This window comes from Erithacus rubecula, assembly GCF_903797595.1.
Source record: "Erithacus rubecula genome assembly, chromosome: 22".
In the NCBI taxonomy this organism is placed as follows: Eukaryota; Metazoa; Chordata; class Aves; order Passeriformes; family Muscicapidae; genus Erithacus; species Erithacus rubecula.
The window spans coordinates 3,452,417-3,469,699 of NC_136674.1; the positions used below are offsets into that span (position 1 = coordinate 3,452,417).

General features: G+C 41.7%; 1 protein-coding gene across 6 annotated transcripts in view; it reads left to right on the plus strand.

Annotated features, from left to right (window-relative positions):
* The window catches only part of NCOR1 (nuclear receptor corepressor 1), a 55,883-nt gene that overhangs the window by 33,475 nt on the left and 5,125 nt on the right, over positions 1 to 17,283 (plus strand). For all 6 annotated transcript variants that reach the window (XM_079325088.1, XM_079325089.1, XM_079325087.1 and 3 more), the window contains 26 exons: positions 369 to 431; positions 779 to 918; positions 1,597 to 1,723; positions 2,383 to 2,938; positions 3,617 to 3,746; positions 4,018 to 4,213; positions 4,729 to 4,899; positions 5,080 to 5,240; positions 5,599 to 5,719; positions 5,823 to 5,924; positions 6,404 to 6,501; positions 7,258 to 7,426; positions 7,865 to 8,005; positions 9,280 to 9,363; positions 9,844 to 10,100; positions 10,208 to 10,568; positions 11,031 to 11,249; positions 12,024 to 12,233; positions 12,879 to 13,028; positions 13,553 to 13,726; positions 14,135 to 14,300; positions 14,540 to 15,036; positions 15,466 to 15,594; positions 15,713 to 15,870; positions 16,032 to 16,255; positions 16,674 to 16,811. In XM_079325088.1, coding sequence (XP_079181214.1) covers positions 369 to 431; positions 779 to 918; positions 1,597 to 1,723; positions 2,383 to 2,938; positions 3,617 to 3,746; positions 4,018 to 4,213; positions 4,729 to 4,899; positions 5,080 to 5,240; positions 5,599 to 5,719; positions 5,823 to 5,924; positions 6,404 to 6,501; positions 7,258 to 7,426; positions 7,865 to 8,005; positions 9,280 to 9,363; positions 9,844 to 10,100; positions 10,208 to 10,568; positions 11,031 to 11,249; positions 12,024 to 12,233; positions 12,879 to 13,028; positions 13,553 to 13,726; positions 14,135 to 14,300; positions 14,540 to 15,036; positions 15,466 to 15,594; positions 15,713 to 15,870; positions 16,032 to 16,255; positions 16,674 to 16,811 — 4,942 coding nt within the window. The remainder of the gene's footprint in view (positions 1 to 368; positions 432 to 778; positions 919 to 1,596; positions 1,724 to 2,382; positions 2,939 to 3,616; positions 3,747 to 4,017; positions 4,214 to 4,728; positions 4,900 to 5,079; positions 5,241 to 5,598; positions 5,720 to 5,822; positions 5,925 to 6,403; positions 6,502 to 7,257; positions 7,427 to 7,864; positions 8,006 to 9,279; positions 9,364 to 9,843; positions 10,101 to 10,207; positions 10,569 to 11,030; positions 11,250 to 12,023; positions 12,234 to 12,878; positions 13,029 to 13,552; positions 13,727 to 14,134; positions 14,301 to 14,539; positions 15,037 to 15,465; positions 15,595 to 15,712; positions 15,871 to 16,031; positions 16,256 to 16,673; positions 16,812 to 17,283) is intronic.

The following is a 17,283-nucleotide window of genomic DNA, read 5'->3' on the forward strand; positions in this document are numbered from 1 at the left end:
ACTAAACTAGCTTAGAGAATGTTGGATTGCTGCTTTTAGTAGCTGATGGTAGTTACTGACATTTAAAATAAAATTTTAGTGATAAATACACCTAAGTTACTTACAAATCTTCCTTGACAGACAATTAATCCCAGTTTTATAGGCAGAATAGTTTAGAACAGTTTTCTCTGCTGAGCTTTTGGTGGTTCCTTGTGTATCTCTAACTTGGTTTAATGGAGATTGACTGCTTCCCTCTGACAAGAGAGCTTTCCCCAGTGACCTGAGCAAGCCATAATGTAAATAGATTTCTTGACTATGGAATGCATAATTGGTGCCATGATAATGAATCCTGGTCTTTTCTCTGCTCAGTGTCTTTGTTTCTCTTTCAGCTTCTACAGAGCCTGTGGAGACATCCCGCTGGACAGAAGAAGAAATGGAAGTTGCTAAGAAAGGTAAACCTTGTAAAGCCTTTGACTTCCTTCTGGATACTTGCACTTACAAAATTTTAAGGATTTACTGAATCACTGAATATATTTGCTGTGAATTTTGCCCATACTATGCTGATTTGAAAATTGCTGTTGGTTTTTTTTGTGGAAAAAAAGAAAAAGTAAGCAGGTTTAACAGACAAAATCATCTTTTGAGACTTATGTTGACCTTTTTCCTGTGAGTTATTTAGAGCTATTCAGACAGCAGTACTTCTCTGTCTTGCCTTCCTACAGACATTGTTGTTCCATTTATTGAGATTTGAATAGCTGAGTTATTGATCACAGTAAATGTTGGTTCTTTTATATCTAACCAGGTCTAGTGGAACACGGGCGAAACTGGGCAGCGATTGCCAAAATGGTTGGGACGAAAAGTGAAGCTCAGTGTAAGAACTTCTACTTCAACTACAAAAGGAGACACAACCTGGACAGCCTCCTCCAACAGCACAAACAGAAGGTGAGTGCTGTGGTAATTTAATGTTTTGCAAGAGAAAACTTGGATCTTTTTGAAGTCATGCATCACACTTCACTAAGGCTGTTTTGCAGTCTCCACTCATTTCCTTTTCTACTTGTTTTTGTGTTGTGACATAAATCTCCTAAAAAGGGTAGCTGGTGCTCACTGACCTGTGACAGTAACCACTTCTTGCTTTAAAATGCAATAGAAGGTTTTGTTCTGCTGTGAAAGTCACAATCCTCACCAGTGCATGAGCAGCTATAGATGTACAGCAGCTCCTTGAAACACAGCAAGAACTGACCTTACCAAACAAAGCAGGAGAGGTGGTAGAAATCCAGGAACTGAAGGTTTGGGAGCACTGAAAGTAGAATGCTGGTGTTGGAATCCTCTAAGCTGCAGTGCTATCCTGGTCTTCTCTCACTGAGGTGAAGAATATCAGTGTCTGTTTGCTGCAGTTGTTCTGTTGTCCCCCAAACATGTGAGACCATGGTTTGTTCCCAAACTTGGCTTTGGTCAAGAGCAGCAAAAGTTGGCCTGAAATTGAAAGTGTCTCCTTGTGAATGACTGTGCTAAACAGAGATTCTCTGTCCTTCATTTCAACCTCAGACTGATACATGGGAATGTGGTGAAAGGCAATAATTGTGAATTTTCAGTACACTGTCAATGCTGTGTCTTCCTCAGTCATCGCGAAGGCCCCGAGAGGAGCGAGATGTGTCCCAGTGTGAGAGTGTGGCTTCCACTGTGTCAGCTCAGGAGGATGAAGATATTGAAGCATCTAATGAAGAAGAGAACCCAGAAGACAGTGAAGGTAACTTTTCTGGGAGGGAAACTCATGTGTGCACAGAAAGGGGCCCATGTTTTGTGCTAATTATGTGCTCAGAAAGCTGTGTTCCACTTCATGATGTTTTTGTTGTTGTTCCAATGCTCTTTCAGTTGGATTTCAGCAATTTGAACTCACTTTAGGGGATGCAGCATTTTTAGAATTTAACAGCCTGAAGATGTTTGCTGCTTAGTATTTTGAGATGCTTTGATTATGCTGTCATCTGGAGTGTTGAAACAAGTTGGATCAAATACATGTAACCTTTGGTGCTTGATAGTGTCAGAAAAGCTTCAGACAAGAAAATTCAAGTGGTGCTTTTTTTGTTGTGGTTTTTTTTAATATATATTTGTTGGTTGCAACCGGTAATTTATAGACACTCAACATCAGTCAATCTTGGCTGGTCTTTTGTGGAGCAAAAGGCAATAGAATTCATAAAAAATGAATGAGAGAAAATGAGTAAGTGTTGGGTTTCCAGTTGTTGGCATGTTTTAGTTGCAGTGTTTGTGTAATTCAGCCAATTGTCCATTTCTGTAATAAGTCAAAATAAATTGTTTTGCAGACAGGTTGGTTAAAATTGATGGGTCCTTATTGCACCCAGTTTGTCAGATTTCATTGATTGAAATCATGGCAAAACGTTTTTTCTCCAGGTGCTGAAAATAGTTCTGATACAGAGAGTGCTCCATCTCCAACTCCAGCAGAACCTGCTAAACCAACTGAAGAAACTCCATCTGAGCCTGCTGCTCCAAAAGTAACCACTGAGGCCCCAGCAGAGCAAGAATCTGCCATTAAACCTGCAGCCAGCACATCTCCCTCCTTACCAGCCCAAAGTGTATCAACAGCTGAAACTCAGAACCCTGAGCCACAGGTCAAGGAAGAAGTAAACACTGAGGCTGAAGAGCCTATGGAGGTGGACAGTAGAAGCCATTCAGCTGAAGCTAAGCCTGTGATTACTCTTCCAGTTCATACCAAAGTAGAACCTGTAGAGACTGAAATGAGGCTACCAGAGAATATTCAAGTGAAAATAGAGAGTGATACCAAAGAGAGAGAGGTGGAGAAACCCAAGGAAAAGTCAGAACCGGAGGAAATGGACTACAGCCTGCCCCAGCAAGTTACTGCAGCCAGACCAGAATCCCATTCAGATAATGACTCCAGTGCCACCTGCAGTGCTGATGAGGAAGTTGATGGGGAGCCTGACAGACAGGGGTGAGTAGGGCTTTGAATAGACAGTCTTTGGAGCTCTTTCTCTTCTGGGAATGGCTGACACACTGAGGGTATTTGAAGTCTTTTCAGTGTTCTGTTGCTGCAGTTCCTGTGTCACCCCAGCGTGGCACTGGAGCCAGTGCCCCCCTCCCTCTCAGAGGTTTAATATACTCACAGTGCCAGGGATAGATGTTTAAATGTCAAAAGTATCCAGTGTCATGGAGTGCATGTGGGCTTTGGAAGAGTTCAGGTGATGGTGTTTCTGCACTCTCTTGCCTTTTCAAACATCATATTTCCACAAGTGTCTTAGCCCTCCATGTGAAATTATTTTATTGTAGACTACTGTTTCTTTTCTGTAGTCTTTCCTATCCATTGTGTTTTTCCAAAGTACTCTCTATAAAGAAGGTTGCATTTCTTTAAGTACTGCATACATAAATTTCTGATGTGGGAGATTCTGAGCTCATATTTTGGTATTTCTGTGTATTATGAAAATACAGCAGCATCTGTTACCTCTTCTACCATATGTGCTGTAGGACAAAATACAACATAGTTCTGACTTTTCTTTGTCCAATCTGATAAATGTGTTGGTTTTTTGAATTTAAGAGTTGTGGCTGTAAAGCTTTTAAGATGTGTAACCTTGGTCCTTTTGGTGATATTTTTCCCTTCTATCTCTTTTTCCAGTATCTACAGCAGGGAGTCAAAACCCTCACTGTTAAATCCCACTGGGTCAATTCTGGTATCATCCACAATAAAGCAAGGGCAGATGGACCTGCAACAGCTTCACCACCGAGCTGCTGTCATCCCACCTATGGTATGGGCAGTTTTCAGTGCTGTTTGAAGGAGTGTTTGTTACCCCTCAATTTAGTCACAACATTAGGCAGGAAAAAAAACGTTATTAAACAAATGAATAAAAATACAATTTGCTTTATTATTGCATTTTTCAGGGGGGAAAGTAGGTTAAGTACAACCAAGTATAAACCCAATAGCTCAAAACACCCAGACTGCAGGGGAGAGCTGAGCTGCACAGCTCCTGCAGGAAGTGCCTGAGGGTGTCCCTGACGTTGTCCCCTCGCTGTCCCCAGGTTTCCTGCAGCCCCTGCTCTGTCCCCGTGGGCACCCCAGTGAGTGGTTACGCTCTCTACCAGCGCCACATCAAGGCCATGCACGAGTCGGCGCTGCTGGAGGAGCAGCGGCAGCGCCAGGAGCAGCTGGACATGGAATATCGCAGCGCTGTCAGCCCCTGCGGCACCTCCAAGAGCCCCAGCGTGGAGTGGGAAGGTTGGTGCTCCCACACCTGTGCTTTGTGGCTGTGTGTTTCACTGCTGCTTCCTTGGAGAGGGACAGTTTAGTGTGATAAGGAGCTGATAATGAGCTGCTCCTTGCTGTTGAAGAGGTGCCTTGTAGTCCCTTTGTTTAAAGGCAGGAAACTGATTCCATTTGGGTCAAACCCAAAAATGAGTTGTTCCTACAGAGAAAGATGCAGTGTGCAGGTGAGAGGAGCAGATGATTCTGTTCTAGGGGAGCCTTTCCAGAAGCTTAAGGTGAAAGTGGCAATATGTACCCATGCAGTAAAACATTTATTTTAACTGTGCTCATTCATGGACACTGAGCACTGAAATAGGGCACAGAAGTTCAGTGGAACACATTAAAACTTCTTTTTAATTGTACCATTTGTACCTGGTGTGTCTGGCATTGGAGTAGTCCCTTAGTTAAAACTATGCTGTGAATTCAACCTTTTGACTCCAGTTTCTAACCCAGGGTTTTTCTCTTTCTAATAACCTCAACCCTCCCAGGAAAACCAGTGGCCTATATGCCTTATGCTGAGGTCAAGAGAATAGAACAGGAAGCACAAGTGCAAAATCCAGCCACAAGGTCAGCATCACCCTACAGGTTATCTCCAAGAGAAGTCAATAAAGCCTCTCCCCAGCCTGAGATGAATGCAGCTCGCTACAGTGTCCCTCCAGGTAAAGATTTGGAGGATCAAATTATTCTCTAAATGCTTTGTGAGTTAATAGAAGAAAGATAATTTTCTGTCTGTGTGTGTGTGTGAGAATAGGTGCTCAGTGTTTCTCTAGCCCAGTGAGGCTGTACTGTGCCATTTCTGTTCACACTGCAATGTTTAATGTAGAATTTTTCCCCTCAAGTTCTCCAGCCAGCCCCTCACCAGGTGATAACCAATATTCCTGAAGGAGTTCGCCTGCCCACCACCAGACCCACCAGACCACCACCACCACTCATTCCATCCTCCAAAACCAGTGTGCCATCAGAAAAACCCTCCTTCATCATGGGAGGCTCGATCTCACAAGTAAGAGAATTACTATTTGAAAATCTGTCTTGAAAATTTTTTTACCCTTTCTCTAATCTTCAACTTGTTGTACTCAGTTTTGGACTCAGAGTATTAACCCTTAAGACCAACCTGTACATATTGTAAAAGTCCAGGAATTTAGAAATGGAACATTTACTCACATTTAAGGCATGGATACCCAGTTTAGGTGACCTTCATCTCCAAACTACCAGTGACACTCCACTCCTCCTGCTCTGTGCTTTGGGATATGGCAGTGGGCCACTGTAGCATATGAGCTCATAGTATTAGCATTCTCCTTTAAATAGAGATGTGAATCTTCATTCCAGAAACAAGAATTAACATCTATTTGTTTTTTCAGGGAACACCTGGCACTTATTTAACATCCCACAGTCAAGCTTCCTACGCCCAAGAAACTGCAAAGCCATCAGTGGGTTCTATATCCCTTGGGCTGCCAAGGCAGCAAGAATCAGCCAAATCTGGTAAGGAAAGAAAAGCTGACATGTTTTATGCAGACTATTTAATGATCCATAATTAAAGGAAATTTTAAAACCTCAACCTTTTTTTCTTTCTTCTCCTCAATAGCTTCCCTTCCCTATATCAAACAAGAAGAATTCTCACCCAGAAGTCAGAATTCCCAACCTGAGGGACTCCTGGTCAGGGCACAACATGAAAGTGTGGTGCGAGGTAAAGAAAGTCACACAGATTCAAAAAGTCTTGTCAGAGCCTGAGAAAATGAAGAGAATTAACTGCTGAAGTGTTACTTTAAAGTATTCTATTATTATATAAGTATCATAAGATTTCAGGATTAGTTTTGCTCCCTGTTTTCCAAGGCATGTGTATTTGTAGCTGGCTCCTCCTGTCTGCATGGCTCACTTGAAAATATTTGTTACAAGCCATGCAAATTTCAGAATAAAGTTGTTCACTAGAGCAAATCAATCAAAAGAAAATAAATTAACTGCCATGAGTTAATGCTGTAAAATACAATCTGTAAAAGGCTGTGTTAAAAGGCCTTACTGCCTCAAGTGCTTGCTTTTAAATTGAAATTTCCCCTGATTTTAATGAAAACTAGCAGTTCTCAATAGAATTTTTGATTATTTCAAATAGAATGGTTTTTTTTTTTTTTTTATTCTCTTATTTATCAGAATGTTTTTATTTCAAACCAGGTACCACAACAATACAGGAAGGGAGTATAACACGAGGAACTCCAACCAGTAAAGTTTCAGTTGAGACCATTCCTTCTTTGAGAGGCTCCATAACTCAGGTATTTTACATTTTACTGCTGGGAGGGCTGTAGCAGAGCAGCATCTTCACACTATGAGTGTGAATGTATTTGCATGTCTGAAAAAGTAAATTGTTATCACAGGGTAGGAACTGCCTTGAAAAAAGACTTTCAGATTCCATTATTGTTGAAGTTAGCATTACCATGATTTCATCCTCCTGTATATGAGCTTCCAAACCTTTTAGGTAATACCAGAGCCTTTGGTAAACCTAACTGAGGGCAACTTTCCTGAAAATTGCATCACACCTGAGTTCAAATTTTCAAACCAAGTGTAACCAGTCTTCTGCAGATTCTATTTAAATCCAAGAAGGGAAATTCAGGCCTTCTGTCTTATCCTTTTAAATGCTGCTGTTTGGGTTGGCTTGGCATCTCTTAGTACAGAGAGCAATTGCCTTAATTCTGCTTTGAGATGAGAAGGGGAGATTTCATTGCTTTGGACAGAAATAAAACCTAATGGCACCATGTGGTAAATGTTATCTTCCCCCCAAATGGTATTTATAGGGTAAATGTTCCAGGTTATGAAATACACTGGTAATGTTGTTCAACAAGGGAGCAGAAATAACCTTACTCATATTTAGGTTGTCTATAATAGAGGCAGAAGTTTAAGCCACACTTGATGAATTAGTTGCTTTTATAGAACTGAGAAGTTTTTGTGGCTCTGTTGTATTTTCCCTTCCCTCCTGCCTGTTGTGCAGTGGTCAGACATGTGAGCTGATTGCTGTGCTGCTCTGCACACAGGGTACCCCAGCTCTGTCCCAGCCTGGCATCGCTGCCGACGCGCTGCTGAAGGGAACCATCACCCGCCTGGCCACGGAGGACAGCAGCCCAGAGAAGTGCAGGGAGGAGGCCTCAGCCAAGGGCCATGTCATTTATGAAGGCAAAAGTGGGCATATTCTATCTTATGATGGTGAGTGTTTGTGTGTTCTGCCTCATCAAAGCCAGGTTCTGCTTTGATAATCTATAGCTGAAGTGTTTCTGCTTCCAAGCAGATGCGTGTTTAAAATATAGTTCAACTATTCCTTTGCTATTTATTTCCTGTTTGTCATTGAATGTTTGTATTGTGAATGGGTAAATAACCAGGTTTAACATTACCTGTATTAAAATAAAAATAAACATATCATGTAACTTTAAACTTCAGTTGAAATATTGATAAATGAGTAGCTTAACAATTAACTTCTTGACAAACTAGAAAGGATCTTTTTAAGATTGATATTTAATGTTACAATATTATATTGAAGTTGTGTTGTTTAAATATTAATGACCTGTGGTCTCATTAATGTAATATTCATGTGTCCCTTTTTGTTGTCCACATTTCCTGACCACACTCTTGTACATTTCATTTCAGCTATTAAAAATGTCCGTGAAGGAACAAGGAGTCCAAGAACTGCTCATGAAATTGGTTTAAAGAGAACCTATGATACAATGGAAGGAAATATAAAGCAGGGGATGTCACTGAGGGAGTCTCCAGGGTCTGCACCATTGGAAGGTAAAAACAGCTGCTTTCAAGATACTTTGTCTTTCATCCATTGATGTAAGAGTATTTGGAGTTATCTTAGGATGCAGACTAGCAGAGAAGTTAGATTTAAATCACACTAAGGAGCAAATCCATGCAATAACACTGCAGTTAGAGCATGCTGGAAACAGTACTGGAATAGATCCCAGTTTTCTTTTTTTACCACAACTGCTGCTACTGCAGGTGGCATTTCCTGGTCTCAGCACATCTGACAGATGTCCCTGGCTCTCCACAGTCCCAGTGATCCTGTTGAGCTCAAACACTGGGTCACACCAGCACAGCCTCTGCCACACCTTTTAGTTAAATATTGGTATCACACTGCCCTGACCTTTTGCATTCTTGCAAGAAACCTCTTTGAACTGCAGGATCCTGCTTCAGGGCATCCCTAGTGCTGTGGTGTTTTAATAAAGTGTAATCAAACAAAGCCTGCAGAGGCCAAGGCAGGTCATTATGTAACTTTTCTGATTGTTTTGTAAAAATACAAGAAGATGTTTCCAGCCATGTAGCCTTGCTCCTTAAAATCATTTTGTCCCATCTTTGGGTAGCCCTTAGAGGCTATTTTGTGGACATGGTCAGCAGATGGATCAAATGTCAATGTGAGGTTTGTAGGCTGCACACAGAAATTCAGTGTTGCCTCTAAGTTGTTGATGCATTTGGCTGTTTGGGCTCTTTTGGCATCTGAGGAGCTGCTCTGGTGCTTTTACGCTTTGTCTCCTCAGTGACACATTTTCAGTCTTCAAACTGTGAAAACTTATAAGTGTTTTGAGCACTTTGTTTAGATTCTTACTGTGGGCACAGTAAATTCATCTCTTCTCCAATGATTCAGTATGAACTTTGATGATTTGGAGAATGCTGAGGCATATTTTAAATTTTTTTTGTTCCACTTCCCACCATGAACACCTTTCTTTCTAGGCAAGGAAAGTGGAGTGTGAGAAAAGCAGTGACTGCTTTGGAAACAAAGGTTAAGCTTAATTATAAAAAGCACCTCCTGTTTTCTAAATATGTTAAAACTTGCAACTATGCAATAGCACAAATACTTGAACTGAAAGATTATTTTTTTAGGGCAGGAGGTGTTTATAACATGTTGCTGCAATGCCTGGCATACTGAGGCTTGGCCCTCTGGGCACTGCCAGGGTACAGATACCATCTCTATGTGTAAGAAGGAGGGGGTTTGTTAGTTTGGAGGCTGGATTTTTTTTTTTTTAACACTTGTTTAATTCTCTAAATTACCTTGATTTTAATTTTAGGTTTAATCTGCCGAGCGCTGCCTCGGGGTAGCCCACACGCTGAACTGAAGGAGAGAACAGTCTTGTCTGGCTCTATAATGCAAGGTGAGGTATTGCAGGTTTGCAAAGGGGAGCATTAATTAATCCTCAAGAATCTGGAGTTCTGAACCTTAAAGCTCCTATTAACTGTGGGAGCTGTCTTAAATGTGGAGCTTATTTTATGAAACATTTTCAGAGCATAAATCAGCAGCTTTTTGATATGCTGTGTTCAAAGCTAGCCTATAAACATAGATTTTATTTCTTATTGGAAAATAGACTTTTAAAATATGAATACTTGGCAATTAGCACCTTTTTTTTAATGAGCACTAACAACTCTGCAGATGCATTTATTTCTTTTATTTCAGCATCTGAAATAACCATGGGAGGTGTATTGTTCAATATTATTTTTGTGATGATTTTGAGTATCTTGCCATAGACTACAGCAAACCAAAGTTTCACTGTTATATGTAATTAATTACTCTGCTTATGAAAAAGAGACTTAGCAGCTATTAATACCAGTCATGTGACCCCTTCTTTCTATGATAGGCACACCAAGAGCAACAGCTGAAAGTTTTGAAGAAGGTTTGAAGTACCCCAAACAGATCAAGAGAGAGTCACCCCCCATCAGGACATTTGAAGGAGCCATCACCAAGGGCAAACCCTACGATGGAGTCACCACCATAAAGGAGATGGGTCGCTCCATCCATGAGATCCCAAGGCAGGACCTCCTAAGCCAAGAGAGTCGCAAGACTCCTGAAATGGTGCAGACAAGCAGGCCAATCATAGAAGGATCCATATCTCAGGTAAATCCAGAAGCACTTTTACACTTACTCAGGAGTGTTTCAGGTCAGCCTGTAGGAGGTTTTTTTCACAGCATGACCTTAATCTGAATTTTTTTTCTCCTCTTCAGGGCACACCCATAAAATATGAAAGCAACTCTGGCCAGTCTGCCATCAAACACAATGTAAAATCTTTAATCACTGGACCAAGCAAGCTGCCCCGGGGAATGCCTCAGCTGGAAATGGTGCCAGAAAACGTGAAGGTGGTGGAGCGAGGAAAATACGAAGATGTGAAGACCGGGGATGCCGTGCGCTCCCGTCACACGTCAGTAGTCAGCTCTGGTCCCTCTGTTCTCAGGTCAACTCTTCATGAAACTCCCAAATCACAGCTGAGCCCTGGGATTTATGATGATACAAATGCTCGGAGAACACCTGTGAATTATCAGAGTCCAATGTCCAGGAGTTCACCTATGATGAATAGAGTTAGTGAGGGTATGTCATTCCTGTTTACAGTAATTAATTTTTATGTACTCCATTCTTCTTTATTTTATTCTAGTGGCTTGTCTCAATTTGGAAGTTGGCTAGAAGGAATTTTAGAAAGGCTGTAAGCTGTTAATTGAAATAAGGGAATGAAAATCTGCCATAATAGAAGAGGGAAGTGGGAAGGCAATTGATTTGCATTTGATTATGGATCACACTGCAAGTAGTACCTACAAGCATAGTGTTTTAAGGGCAGAAGCTATTCCTGATTTACAAGTGTCTAGATGAGGAAGATGATTTAGTGAAGTGTAAATGATCTTAAAGTACAATTCTTTCAGCAGAAATGTTTTATGATATAAAATGTTCTCTGTGCTTTGTTGTATTGCAGTCATTGTAAATGTTCCTTATATTTTTACAGTTAAATTTTCAATAGAGAAATAGGCACTTTATTAATTAACTTTTCATTGCTTTTAGCTTCTTCTGGGAAGCCAGCAAATCATGAAAGGAAGAACACACTCACTCCAACACAGAGAGAGAGTGTGCCAGCAAAATCTCCAGTGCCAGGAGTTGATCCTGTAGTGGCTCACAGTCCTTTTGACCCTCACCACAGAGGAGCAACTCCTGAAGTCTACAGGGGTCACCTCCCTCCCCATTTAGATCCTGCTATGCCATTTCACAGGGCTCTGGATCCCGGTAAATACATTTGTGTTGGCTTGTTTTGGTTTTAGAAAAACGTGATTTTTGATGCACAGAAAGGATATCTTTATAATAAAGGCAGTTAGCAATGGCCAGATACAATTTTTAAGATAGCAAGTATTTATTGTTGTGATTTGATTTCAGTTTAGTGGTGATTTAATATCTAACCAAGAAACTTAGTAAAATAGTTTTGTATAATGCTGTAACTTCCCTTCAGAGCTGCCAAATTGCTTCTATTTTGTAAAAAGTTCACTGTATTTTTAGATAAGTATTCACAGAATGTATTAAAAGCTTTGCACAGAAGGGTAGGGAAGAGGCTAGAGCATTAAAATGTAATTCTATATAATTATATATAGACTTACATATCCTATATAAATCCTGTGTTCATGATTGTGATTATTCTCACTGAGGGATTATCAGGTTGTCCCTGGTGATATGAAATACAGTGACTTCCTTTTAACCTATCCCTCAGTTTAATTCTGTGAGGTATTTTCTGCTCTTTTTAAGTATTTCAACCTCTTACATTTTCAGAATTTCAAGATTTATATTTTTCTTAAAGTCACCTCTCCAGCCTGGATTGTTTAGCACTTTCAGTGTGCATGCAGTGCAGAAATTCAATAAACCATCACTATTAAAATACTATTCTCACTCATTTGGCACCAGCTGAAGAGACTTGATACCACCTCTCCTAGAAACTTTACAAACACCTGAAAGTTTTATTTAATCCAAAACCATCCTGCTTCCTAAATGCCCCCTTTTCCCTCCTTCCAGCTGCTGCTGCTTACCTGTTCCAAAGGCAGCTGTCCCCCACGCCAGGGTACCCCAGCCAGTACCAGCTGTACGCCATGGAGAACACGCGCCAGACCATCCTCAACGACTACATCACCTCCCAGCAGATGCAGGTCAACCTCAGGCCTGATGTCACCAGGGGACTGTCCCCCAGGGAGCAAACCTTAGCACTCCCTTATGCAGGAGCACGAGGTGGGTCTGGCTCTCTTTCTAGAATCTTCTTAAAAGTGAGTTTTGGCTGTGCTATCTCTAGTTTGGATGCGCTCATTCAAGGGTGTGTGTATGAATGTGTTCATCCTGTAGTGATCGACAGCTCATTTGTAAACTGCTTTTTGTGGAAAGGAAAACCACCTCTATAATCAATATTTTTAAGGAGAAGTCTCTGAGGGTTACTAGTGTTCAAGAGCCAGATTGTTTTCTGCTTATTTACATTGATGATCAGAACCGTATTTAGCTCACCATCAAACTTAAAAAAGGGGATTATATCAAAATGATAATTTATTCAAAACGAATATAAAAGCAACAGCCAAAAATGTCATGTTTGTGATAAGAATGCTGATTGTTTTATTTTTTGGGTAATATCCAAGATTGCTAAAAGATGGGATTATCAAGTAGAGGTGAAGTGCATTTCTCCAAAGGGTAATTAAAGGGAGTGCTACAAATGCAAATTCTGACTTGATAAGTTCCTAAATTGCTGATTGCCAGATCTAAGAGAGTATAACCAGCTGGAGTATACCTCTGCACTTGCCTTGTTCTTATATTTTCTCCACCAAACATTCATTGCTGTGTAGACCATGTCCTGGAGTGGCCATTCTCACACATATCATCTCCTGACAGGAATTATTGACCTGAACAATATGGCCCCTACTATCTTAGTGCCTCATCCTGGAGGAACGAGCACCCCACCCATGGAGAGAATCACATATATCCCTGGCACCCAGCTTACCTTCCCTCCCAGGCCTTACAACCCTGCTTCCCTGTCACCAGGTAAGAGCTCTCATGCCTTGGTGATGCCTCTAATTGTCTGACATCCTGAGAAAATTGACCATCTTTATTCAGCTTTCATTAATGCCATGTTTTGATGTTTTCTCAGGAGATGCTTTTTGCATGCACCTCTCACTTGGATAGCAAAGGGGTTTTGATGATATCCTGTGTAGTTACAGTAGAAGCGCTGTCAGATTCTGAATTTGCTTCATTCTGTCAGGTCTTTATTGGTAGTAATTTGATTATAATTCAGTAACCCTATTTTACATGTGTTGAAGGGTGGAATTGGAGTCTATAAGCTGTGTAGTTTCTAACTGTATTGCAAACACTTTAGTAAAAGGCTTTTGAGCCTTCCACTGTCACTGTATGTTAAGCTTTTTCTTCCTAAGTGAATAGTCTTGAGTGGAATTAAAATGTATTTGGGAAATTCTGCTGTAAGTGCAAAATACATAGGCAAGTGTTTACATTATCATGCTTCACTTAAGTACATTTTTTTGCTCCTTCATTTTACCTTGTGGACCTTCCAGGACACCCCACACACCTGGCAGCTTCTGCAGCAGCAAGTGCTGAAAGGGAACGGGAGAGGGAAAGGGAGAAGGAACGGGAAAGGGAGAGGGAACGGGAACGAGAGCGGGAAAGAGAACGAGAACGGGAGAGGGAGAGAATCACCTCAGTCCCTGCTGAGCTCTATCTCCGACCAGGTGAGGGCACATGGATACACTTGCATCACTTGTCCTGTACACTGTAACTGCTCATTTTATGCAGTCACTGTTAGCAAATATCATTTACAGTTTGATTTTACTCTGCACTTCAGGCAGGTTCCTCTTGCCGAGCAGTTCTGGTCATAATTGCAGCTTCTGCAACTTTTTGAACTTTCTCTCAAAGCAACCTAGCACCTAAAGAAGAGTGAATCTCAACTGTCACTGGCACAGTTTGCATGTCATTTAGAGCATTGTGAACAGATTTAAATCTTTAATACATACCATCACATCCAGAGGCATGGAGACAGCTGGGAAGGGATGTGGAGGAGCCAGCATTGATTTACAGTGCTACTGTTGTAAGAGTAATCATTTATTTTTGTTTGTTCCCGCCCACTCTGTGTCCTGCAGGTGCAGAGCAGCCTGGCAGACCTGGCAGTCATGGATATGTCCGATCCCCATCCCCCTCTGTCAGAAGCCAGGAAAACATTCTGCAGCAAAGGCCAAGTATTTTCCAAGGAACCAATGGGACAAGTGTAATCACACCTTTGGATCCTGCTGCTCAGCTACGTATCATGTATGTTTTAGAAGTTAATATGGCACAGATATCTGTTCTAATATTTGAGCTTATTAAAAGTGCATTTAGGGTTAAGGATATTTCACTATATGATTGCTCTTGGATTTATCAGAGCATTTTTGTCAGTGCATTTTGGGTAGAAATTGGTATCAGAAAATAGAAAAGTTTTGCTTTATTGTGCTCATGGCTCTAGTTCTTTCCATGACATGTAATTGAGGCTATTCAATGTTTGCCCACAGGCAGCTCACCCCTGGAGCTCCCTCTATCACTCAAGGCTTGCCAGCTTCCCGTTACAACACTGCTGCTGATGCCCTGGCAGCACTGGTGGATGCTGCAGCCTCTGCTCCTCAGATGGAAGTTGCCAAAGCAAAGGAGAACAAGCACGAAGGAACCAGGATAGAAGAGAACATGGGCCGCCGGTCAGCTGTGGTGACTGACCAGCAGCAGATGGAGCAGAAGACCCTGGAGGTAGAAAAGAGGCCTGTGCAGTGCCCCTATACATCTGCAAATTACTCTGGTGGCAAGTCCCAGGGACAGACTTCATCAGTAGTCTATTCAGAGGCTGGTAAAGAGAAAGGACCTCCTCCTAAATCCAGGTACGAGGAAGAGCTGAGAACTCGAGGAAAGACCACAATTACTGCTGCTAACTTCATAGATGTGATCATCACTCGCCAGATTGCTTCAGACAAGGATGCTCGAGATAGGGGCTCTCAAAGTTCAGATTCTTCCAGTAGTTGTACGTATCTTAGTAACTCTCTACTTCTTTGCTGTCTGTCTTAGCCTTTTAGGGAAATTATGTGAAATGATTCGGATGTTTAATGATAAAATATTCAGCTCTGCAAAGCAGAAACACTTGATTGACAAATACAGTTTTTACATGCAAAATCAGCGTTGTTTGCTATTCAGATTCCATGCTACAGCATGAATGCAGTATCATAACAGTAACCTTATCAGAAGTCAGGAAACCAAAAATTGCTTGGTTTATGTTGAAACCAAATACATAGCAGTATTTATATCACCACGGTTATCATGAGAAGGCAACAGTGTTTTTTGACTTGCATTCACTGGTGCCATTTTACTGGAAGCACTGGTGTTGCTAAGTATAGGCAACAAAAATTTTCTGCCATATTTACATCATATTCCACAACCTTTGTTTGATATTCAGTGTCCTCACACCGGTATGAAGCTCCTGGAGATGCCATTGAGGTGATCAGCCCTGCAAATTCACCTGTACCTGCTCAAGAAAAGCTACAGCCCTATCAACAGGAGACACCCAAACCAAGCCAGGCAGAGAGTAAGTTCATCTGCATGTGGATGTTCATCTGCATCTCACAGTCACCTTTTTTAGATTTGTAAGCTCAGAAGTTTCAAACCTTGATGCTTATCAGAGTGACTTTTTCTTTTCCAACCAGCTGACCCCAGCAGGCCGTACGAGGGCCCCATTCACCGCTACAGGACACAGCAGGAGCCCCCCTCACCCCAGCAACCTCCACCTCCCTCCTCCCAGGCAGAAGGGATGGCACATGTGCCCAGGACCCATCGGCTCATCACCCTTGCTGATCACATCTGTGTAGGTTTTATAATTATAGCTTTTATTTGAGAGCATTACAAAATATTGTATGTGAATTTATAACCTCGTTTGTGCCATCAGGTTCATCTAGTTCACGAACACCTACACTGTGGCCAATGCCTAACCAAAATCTCTTTTCTATTTCTTTTGGTGCCATCCAGCAAATTATCACACAAGACTTTGCTAGAAACCAAGCAGCTTCTCAGGCCTCTTTGCAGCCTCCCACCACTACATTCCAGAATTCCAGCCCTGCTCCAGCACCTGTTTCTGGCCGGGCCAAGAGCTCGAACCGCTACAGCCCCGAGGCGCAGCCACAGCCCGTGCACCACCAGCGCCCGGGGGCCAGGGTGTCCCCTGAGAACCTCTCTGACAAGGCCAGGGGAAGGTAATGCATGGCTTCAGTTAACTGCTGCTTCCATTGATGCCCAGATGTGATACTGATGTAAAGTAGTGCAGTAATCTTGGTGTAGATTGGAAGTAAAGGTGTCTTTTGGTCTTATTTTTAGGCAAAGTCTGTCTCCTACTGTTTTGCCAATTGCTTGGCTCCATAACTTGTAGCAGTTTTCCTTTTGCTACATCTCTTATTTTCCAGTCTTTAGAGGGCTGGAAACATTTAATAACTTAAAACTTATCATAGTTGTTATGGACAATGCATAATCATCTTTTTAAGATCACCAAACTTAGTAAAGCATGTAACATATAACTACACATAAGCAGTTATGTAGGAACTGGAAAATTACATGAGTTAACTACTGCTGTGCATGCATTGAGAGTAATTCTCTGTCTCTGAATCATGGATGTAGGCCTGGAAAATCTCCAGAGAGGAGTCACGTCCCCTCAGAGCCCTATGAGCCAATCTCACCACCTCAGGTCCCGGTTGTACATGAGAAACAGGAAAATGTTCTTTTGCTTTCCCAAAGAACTGAGCCTACTGAACAGAGGTAGGTGCAAAACTGACTTTTAAAAACACAATTCTGAATCTTTGTGCTGAAAACAGTCTTTTTACTAAGAGCAGTTCAAGTGACTTGCCTCTGGTGCCACAGGCAAGTTGTTAATCACTGTCAATCCTTCTGCACTAACATCCAAAACTTGCTGTTTGGGAGGGGCTTTGGGAAGGCTGAGGGAAAGGTCACATGTTGGTGCCCTGTCTTAAGTTTCTTGGTGCAAGCAGAGTGTTCTATGTCACATCTGAAAGAATGTTAGAGTGAAACTCCTCGTGGTTGCCAGTTCTGTAAAACTGAATGAGTTGTGAGAAAAGTCACAACTTTTATTAAATCATTCAATCTTCTGGCTGGTTGGATTCCTGGATACTGTCCTGGTGGAGAGGGAAGGAACCCAGACTTGCAGCACTCATGGTGCTGGAGCAGTAAATCATTTGAAACACCACTGGGCTAAGGAGCTTCCAGGAGGAGT